Source organism: Oncorhynchus tshawytscha, linkage group LG09 (genome assembly GCF_018296145.1).
Source record: "Oncorhynchus tshawytscha isolate Ot180627B linkage group LG09, Otsh_v2.0, whole genome shotgun sequence".
In the NCBI taxonomy this organism is placed as follows: Eukaryota; Metazoa; Chordata; class Actinopteri; order Salmoniformes; family Salmonidae; genus Oncorhynchus; species Oncorhynchus tshawytscha.
The window spans coordinates 81,441,630-81,450,914 of record NC_056437.1 but is presented as its reverse complement, the minus strand read 5'-3'; the positions used below and the strand labels follow the sequence as shown (position 1 = coordinate 81,450,914).

Here is a 9,285-nt window from a genome sequence, read left to right as displayed (position 1 = left end):
TAAGTAGCCAATAGGCAGAGGGTAACATAATTTGTCTGATTCTCTGTAATAATGGTATGGGAATAATAATTAACTTTACTTTGTAAAGTGGTTTCTTGAATCAAACAAAACATTTTCAGTCACCTCCTTGTCAGAAGGACAAGTGGATAAACAGGTTAATGTATATTTTTTTCAAAAGTCTCACGGAATGTAGGCCTACATTGAACACCACACATTGGCTGCTACAGTAGGCTGAATGATAGAACAGCTATTTCCATGTTAAAATATTCTGGGATGGGGCCTCCCAGGTGGCGCAGTGGTTAAGGGCTGCACTGCAGCGCCTGCTGTGCCACCAGAGACGCTCGGTTCGTGGGGCGACGCACAATTGGCCTAGCGTCGTCCGGGTTAGGGAGGGTTTGGCCGGTAGGGATATCCTTGTCTCATCGCGCACCAGCGACTCCTGTGGCGGGCCGGGCACAGTGCACGCTAACCAAGGTCGCCAGGTGCACGGTGTTTCCTAAGACACATTGGTGCGGGTTGGATGCGCGCTGTGTTAAGAAGCAGTGCGGCTTGGTTGGGTTGTGTATTGGAGGACGCATGACTTTCGACCTTCGTCTCTCCTGAGCCCGTACAGGAGTTGTAGCGATGAGACAAGATAGTAGCTACCACGAAATTGGGGAGAAAAAGGGGGTAAAATAAATAAATAAATATATTATGGGATGCATTTTCTCCATTGTTTTTGATGGTAGGCCACTCTGATAGAGTTATACATTATGATCAAATAGCCATAGTAGCCTACTTGGCCAATGTTATAACTGTAACTTTAAGCAGGTACAGCCTCAGTGCTCACAATAAATGTGCGCTAGAAGTTGCACAGAATTTCCACAACGTTCAAGTTTGCACTCAGCAGACCTGGAATTTTCTCAGATGATGACATTTCTTTGAGCGAACATTGGTCCACACACATCAACACAGTTGTGAAGAAGGCACGACAACGCTTCTTCCCCCTCAGGAGGTTGAAAGTATTTTTCATGTGCCCTCAGATCCTCAAAAAGTTATACAGCTACACCATTGAGAGCATCTTGACTGACTACATCACCATTTGTATGGCAACTGATTGGCATCCGACCGCAAGGTGCTACAAAGGGTAGTGGGTTTCCAGAAACAAAGGCACTGATTGCGTCTACTTTTCGAGAGAAGGGGATCAGAACACCCTGGCTCTGGTTCTACGTGATTTAAACGCAGCCTAAAGCTTTCTCTCAAAGAAAATGTGGAGGCACTCTTCTAAAAAGTTAAATGAAGTCACTTCCCCTCACAGAGTCACTTCCCCTCAAGAGAGGAGTGGAGCAGAGGGGGAGAAAGGATGGGCTTTACTAGTGTCAGATTAACCATGGTGGCGCTAGAGGCACTACTGCCTGCTGAGGGCCCTGGTTGTATTGGGTCTGAGAGTTTCTCACGGCACCTCTTCTCTCCAGGCTAATCCACTCTCCAAGCCTCAGACCTCCCCTCAGCCCTTCACCATCCACCCAACCCCATCGTATTCCCGTCGATGGTTTGCATCTCAAACAGCCTCCGAATGGTGTGCAATGGTGTTGGGTGGTGTAGGTGGGAGGCTGGAGTGTGTATGTGAGTCAGAGTTGTGTGGTAGTTAATCATAACAGTGAAGTGGTACTTCACAAGAGGTGTGAACCAGGAGAATGGGGGTGGGAATCTATTCCTGGATATGATGTGAAAAGTTCAACAACGATGTGCTCAGACCTTATTTCTACTACCTTCTACTAATAGCAGGTGGAGGGGTCCTTTGCTTCATTTAGAACCTTGTTTTCATTTTACCGTCAGACATCACTGTCTCCACAGTAACAGAGAAAGGGGATGCAGATGGTAATTCTATGCCCCTCAAAAGTTTCAATGTGAAGCTAGGGAGCAAGGAGCGAATAAAACAACCGACTGGGAACTGAAAACATGGATGGTCATGTGATGGGAGGCTCCCCCATTTACTGTCAGTGGCTGTTGTAGACCAGTGGGGGGCATAGGGACACTGTCCAGCCCTGTCCTGTCATGCTGTTAGTTCGGTCCCTGTCAGACGTGCTGGCGGAAGCCTTTGTTTTCAGAGGAGTCTGCAGCCTGTTAACAGGGAAACAATGGCAGGAGTGTGCCTGGCCCTGGGCTGGATGTTTATGGAATGTACAGGGCTAAAGGCAGGAATCCCACCCTGCTGCAGTCTACTGGAGTCTGCAGCCTGTTAACAGGTAAACTGGCAGCCTGGCCCTTGGAATGTACAGGGCTAAAGGCAGGAATCCCACCCTGCTGCAGTCTACTGGAGTGGAGTCTGCAGCCTGTTAACAGGTAAACAATGGCAGGAGTGTGCCTGGCCCTGGGCTGGATGTTTGTCTACTGGAGTCTGCAGCCTGTTAACAGGTAAACAGTCTGCAGCCTGTTAACAGGTAAACAATGGCAGGAGTGTGCCTGGCCCTGGGCTGGATGTTTATGGAATGTACAGGGCTAAAGGCAGGAATCCCACCCTGCTGCAGTCTACTGGAGACTGCCTGCATGCGAGCTGAAATCATTCCTCCTCCCAATGTCACTCCACAGCCCTCTCTCTCTCTGCATCCTGGAGTAGAGCCATGTGTTGCTCCAGATACTCCTGTTCTCACACTGAGAGTGAGACTCACACACACCCAGATCCCCTTTCACCTCATTTCCCATCCCTCCCTATTACACAGTGAATAGAGGGAGAGCACATCATAAAACGGTCTGAACTTTTTAGTCTGAAGTGAAAGAGTTGTTTTGGGTGTTCAGGACAGAACTGTGTTTTTGTGGAGGAGGCCTGGAGTTTGGATAGCAAGAACAGTCATCCTGGCAGCCAGCAAAACCAATAGAAACCATTAGCAGCACATAGAGAAAGGAGCAAGAGCCTTGTTGTGCAACTCCAGACACACCACATCTTTTGTGTGTCTGAATGAGCGTTATGAGTTTACACTCATCCATAGTGACCTCATCCTCTGTCTTTCTCTCCTCCATCTTTAAGGCTTGTTAGTTGGGATCTTTTTACAGCCATGTCGGCCAGTAATGTTAGTTATTGTGGTCCCTTTCACTAATGAAGAGCACAGCCTTTTATAAAGGGGCGGTTGGTTGGATCCTTGGGAGTATTTTGGATTGTGTTTCCCTTGAGTAGGCCTAGCCTATGACCAATCAATCCTACTGTAGTGTTGGTACAAACTCCCATAACAGACAAAAAACGAACTAAGGACTTGAGTTGGGGATGGGTCATTTGTATGATGATTAAAGCAGGGCTACTTTTGGGCATGAACACGTTGTTGAGAAGGAAGTTCAGGATGTCATCCGATGACTACAATGCCTCCACCCCACAGTTCCATCTGTGCTGCGCATGAACTAAAAGCTTAGTGATATAATCAGCTTAATATCATGTACTTATTGTATGTGAAGTTTATAGAGTTCAGGGATCTAAAACCAATGATGATAAGGAATTGCTGAGTTAACTACTTTGTGTTGTTGTAAATGACTGGAGCTCTTTGGCGGTAATGTCTAATAAATGTTGAATACATTTACTCAGTGAACAACTCTTAGTATTGCTGTTTTCTGTAGTCACCCTCTGTGCTGACTGTACTGAAATGACCTCTTTAACTAGGAACTTAGTGCTGTTTAGATTATTATTATATATATTTTTTCAACCTTTATTTAACTAGGTAAGTAACAAATTCCAAACCCGGACGACGCTGGGCCAATTGCGCACCGCCCTATGGGACTCCCAATCACGGCCGGTTGTGATACAGCCTGGATTCAAACCAGGGTGACTGTAGTGCCTTAGACCGCTGCACCACTCTTAAAGTTTAATTTAATTTCCCCAACTGCAATTCACTGTTATTGCAGGAGGAAAACAGACAAAGGCTGATGCAGTTTCATAGGGTAATGACAGACTGCGGTCTTATTGGGCCACACCATTTAGCCCATGTCAATCCCAAATGACTCACTGAAGTACAGAACTACCAATGAGACACAGATGAGATGATGAGAAACAGTTGAAAGTCCACAAGTACTTTTACAGAGCTTTATTTCAGATTTACTAGGCTGTTCAATAGCTACAGACTTTTACTTTTTCATTACAGCCGTCTATTATCCAAAGCAAAGAGTAACCAAAAATAAAAACAGGCAAAAACAAAAGCCACATTGTTTCATGTGTCATTAAATATATTCATTTGTGATAAACATAATATATTAGTATGCATTACAGGACATTACACAGACTTTTGCAATGGACAAAGCTAAACAACATTTACAAGCCCAAGTATGAACACAAGCAACATTCAGATATATTTTTGTAGCAGATATCTGGTCATGACTGAGTATCATTCTCCAAATGTGTGGAAAACTGGTCTAACTTTACACAGTGGACCCACTGACAGCTTTGATATGTGTAGATCCAGAGATGGATGCACTGGCACAAGAACATCTGAAATGGATTGCAATAAAAATGTCCATACAAATATGTTTTAAAAAGTGTGTGAGTATGTATGTGAGCATGTGTGCATTTGCTTGCATTTATGTGTGTTTATGTATTTCCCAAATATTTTTGGGACTGTTTATTACAGGTTGTAGATAAGCCTCTCTCTGCTGAAATACACTCCTGGGTATGCATAACTTGTAAACAAGAGAAATCTGCCTCTTTTTCATTTATTTGTCTACCCATTTATTAAGCCTATGGTATTTCAAACTCTGGTTAATAAAACATGGACATAAATCTAGTAAATGTTTAACAAAAAATAGTAACAAACTATACAGCTATATAACATTTAAACAGCCGGTCACCCCTTTTGTTGAGTACCAAGTAACGTCTTGAAAATGGAATGTCTGCAAGGTTTGAAGTGAGAATCAGATGCTGACACAGTGTGTTGATCACACAGCTTGACTCCTGTGATATTTCATCACCCCACAGGTTTTCTTTTACAACATAATACATGTATCTTTACACAGCATATACATACTGTACATATTGTCATCCACAATTTGGTTAGCTTAGTCAGCTAAGTAGTCAGCATGCATCTTTTATTTTAACAAAACGTAGGTTCATTTTGATAGGTCTTATCAAACCACATGAGGTGATTCACTGTTGAAGAAATCAGAATGTCCCCCCACCCCCCACGATCAGTCCTTTACCAGCAGAAACAGGTCAATGCTCAGTGGGATGTTCAAGCAGTACTTCGTATTTTAACAAACGTGAACAGGATAGCAAACCAAATGCATCAATCAATGACACAGAGTCAGTGGACATTAGGTTCCAGGACCAAAGGCCAAAGGCAGCACATAATCAGTGAAATGTGTGATCTCAGGTTGAACAATCATGAATGGACATACATTAGTTCTTAGATTTTTCTGGAACAATACAGTATGTTAGTTTGTATCCTGCAAGGTGCAATTAAACACTGAACATATCTTATATGTTGTGAATACTGTTGAATACTAAAGGACTAAACATTAAGTGCACGGTCAACTCATCTATTTTAGTCTCTCTAGTTGAGAACAGAGTGCTGTCTAAATACAGTAATATTATATAATTATATCATGCCTACTGGTACTTTTATTTTGCTGAGGTCACAACCACACTGTCAGGATGGCAAGGAAATGTATCATTTAACAGACTCTTTCCCTATGCTAGTATCTGAGGAGCAACTTCTTTATGGCACTTTCATTTTGATTACATAGTTAGCAGTAATAATGAGGTAACAACCACATGAGGAGCTCTTAAAGAAGAAAGGTAACTGGCAATAGCTGGCTTGTTTTTGTTTTTTTCTCCCATTTTTACAAGTATACGCTGTAACCACAGTAAAACCTAGTTTAAATGATCGATTTAACGTGTTAACACTCTTAGCAGTTTACACAGTTTATCTTGACAAGGCCTGGCAAGCAGGAGCCACTCATTAAACATGAGAGAGATTCCCCTTAAGCCATGCCGTGCCACCTCAGCTTGCTAGAAACAACTTTACACAATATATATATATATATATTGTGGGCTCTTTATAGGCTTTATAAACACAGATATGTGATACAGTAGATTTTTTTCTGATGTTCTGTAGAAATGAACTGGAAATATAAAAATAATGGTATCATGAATAAAACAAAAAATAAGTAACTTATCTGAAATATTAGGTGCAAACTCTGCAATTCCACAACGAAACAAACCTTGAAGGACAAACAGAACAGCAACTGTAAAAAGAGCTCCTTCACACATATGTTTCTAAAACTAATATTCTCTTTTTGCTTCCACTCAAAGCAGCAGCACTCAGTCCCTTTCTCTCTCTCTCTCTCTCTCTCTGTTCACTTCACCTCTCCCTCTTTCCTCTCTCCCTCTGGTGTTTCCTCTTTCTTTCTCCTCCTCCTGTGTTCCTCAGACTCGAGGTGAGCCCCCTCTCTTTCTCTCCTCTCTGGCTCCTCTTAACACTTGCCCCTCTTGTCGCGCTGTTGGAACTTCCTCAGTCTCCGGCCCCACAGGTCCTTCCAGGGGATGAGCAGGCTGCCCTTGTCCGCCACCACGCCAGTCTGCCCGGGGGAGTCGTCATCCGTGCCCAGCAGCAGGTACTTCCTGCCAAGCTTGATCTTGGGGCACTTGCAGGCCACGTCCTTGGCACGCACCCACAGGAGCTGGTCGCCGCGCCGGATGCGTTGTTCACCTTGCTTGTAGACGGAGATGATGTTCACGGTAAACTTCCACCACTCCCCTGCCTTGTCTCCTTTGAGGACGTGCACTTGGACAGCTGGATGACCAATGAGAAGAAGGGGGAATAAGAAAATGTCACAATAAAGCAAGCAACTTTCGAGTATAAGAGATCCAGTTAAAAGCTCATGTACAGTAAAACATAGATCCTCCTAATAACACACAGGGTAACTAAGCAGGGAATCAGCCTGTGGGTTTTTGTTCCTGGGGTCCAGACTGGCCTGGGGGTGAGCCCTCAGCTGTAAATGTCCTGTTTTACTATAGCTCCAATAACTGCTCCAATGTTTGAGTATGATTCAGGAATTGCCGACCCAGTGTGTGTGGATGGTTCCCCTGGTCCCTCCCCTCAGCCATGACCTCTGACCTCTCCTTGTTGTGTTGGCTAGCATGCTCCGTATTACAGCAACAGTTGCCATAGTGCTCCCCAGGGTAAAGACAATGGGTGCCCGCTGAGTACATTTGAATGAGCACCTCCCTGAGACTGGCTGTAATGTTTGACTGCTGTGGACGTATCCTTAGAAACGCTTTCCTTTCCTCAACTGACAAGCTTGGAGAAAAAGAAGTGGCTGGTATACTGGGTTCAACTCAGAAAGTCCAACAGTGAAAGTGCAGCATTCAACCTTTACTAAAAAAATACCACATCTGTTTGAGGTAAAAGCTCTGAAGCAAAGCCATTCCTGTGCTTTTGATAGAATGGCCTTTCAGCTGTTAAGCAGGACGCTGCACATCTTAAGAACCCTGGGCTAGAGCAACCTGGACCTGGTAGCCATTCAACCTTTCTCCCAAGAATTTGGCCCCTTAGAGCAGACAGAAATACAGACCCCCCTCACAACAGCTCCCCTGCATGGATTTCTCTGTCACATAAATCTACCATTACTTCATCACTCTGATTGCAAAAAAGCCTCAGTCATCGCAACAACGGGGAAACAACTGAACTCACTGGGGTAGGAGCTAATCTGTGCTTGAGGTGAAGTGGTTTAGTTGGGAATGTGCTATTAACGATTGGACTAAAGTGGGTGGAAAATGAACCAACCTGAATAGTTTCCACTCCCAATTGTTTGAATTGACTCAATTTGGGAAACAGTGTGTGGATGGTGTGAAATGTTTCAAACACACTAATAAATACACACACACACAAATGCATACATGCACACACAGACACACAAGTGCACACATACACACATACACACACGCACTTGTGTGTGGACTAATGTTAGAAAAATGTAGGTGGCTGAAAATAGCACAGGAAGTATTTTTTTTCTCCTTGTCTCTCTCTCTGAATGCCAACGCTCTCTATTGCGAGCCGCATCGATTGTCCCCCATAACAGCCTGGAACGTTCTAAGAGAACAGGAAGGGGGGCCCTGCTAGTGTGAGCAAATTGTACACAATTTCAGAAGAAAGGAGGCCTGTTGGGCTGAGTAGAGCACGCTCTCACAGTCCTGCCATTCATTAACAATGTGTCTCTGGGCTGGAGCCTACTCCTTCATCCAAACACATAAAGGGTGTGTGGGGGGGTGGAGTGGGCCACTATTTATCTTCCCAGCCACAGAGAGGCTTCCAGAAGAATCGGGATGTGTTCCGACCTCATGAGCTATCCGGGTTCTGCTCCCAGAGCCCCATCCAAGAGCAGCGTGAGAATCCAGCAGAGATAGCCCTCTTCTCTCTGGGTCGCTCTTACTGACCGACTGGCTAACGAGCTCCCCGGGTGAATGGACCAGACTCAGCTCTCTGCTGTCTGACACCAATGCAGAACCCTCTGTCACTCTATGGGCCGCTCAGGAAATTGGTAGTTCTCTAAGCAGATAGTAAAATACTGTTATACTGGACTAAGATTCCAGTCCATGAGGGGACCAAAGTATGCAGTACTAATCATGAATGTTAGCTGGAAAGACCAAGCAGCTCAGTCCTCACACCTCTGCACAATGCTTCAGTCCTGCTCCTCACCCAATGAAGTCCAAAGCGCCCATGGGGCTGGTGTTGAATTGAGCTCATGAATGGAGATCTAGGACACTAAACTTCTGTTTTTCTGTTAGCAGACAATATGGTATATCAGTACTACTTAGACCATCTTAGCAGGGTAGCACAGAGGAGAGAGAGAGAGAGAGAGAGAGAGAGAGAGAGAGAGAGAGGGGTTTAATAACACAATGGAAGCCAAGCCTCCCGCTGGGTCCCCTCTCTGAGTAGTGTGCTGGGGCTTGACCCGCACACCGCCAACAAGGGGGCTCTAATCAAATTAGAGCATGTTTAATTTCAATACTGAGGCCCCTGTCCCATCTGGTTATCAGCTGAGTGACTGATCTGGGCCCTGCTGCCCCCAGGGTGAGCTAACAGGGACCACCGGGTGACGGGGCTGTGTGACCATTCATTTCACCGCTGGCCCTGAACGTCTGCAAAAGCTCTTTGATTCATTGTCCTCCCCGCTGGAGGGGTGTCAGCCCAGAATAGAACCCTTTGTGGCTGCCGTCACCGTAGCTACGGCCACGATGGAAAACAAAAATGAATAAACACAACATATTTCTTTCTCTCCGGGGTGGCAATCCGTCAGCGTCAGCCTAATTTACCACCTGTTTGCGCC

General features: G+C 45.0%; 1 protein-coding gene across 1 annotated transcript in view; it reads right to left on the bottom strand.

Moving 5' to 3' along the window:
- Nucleotides 1–4,034: 4,034 nt before the first annotated feature.
- Nucleotides 4,035–9,285, bottom strand: part of LOC112234493 (netrin-1) — a 39,142-nt gene continuing 33,891 nt past the window's right edge. The window contains exon 7 of the mRNA XM_024402646.2: nucleotides 4,035–6,749. Within this exon, the coding sequence (XP_024258414.2) occupies nucleotides 6,430–6,749 (320 nt within the window). The 3' untranslated portion in view covers nucleotides 4,035–6,429. The remainder of the gene's footprint in view (nucleotides 6,750–9,285) is intronic.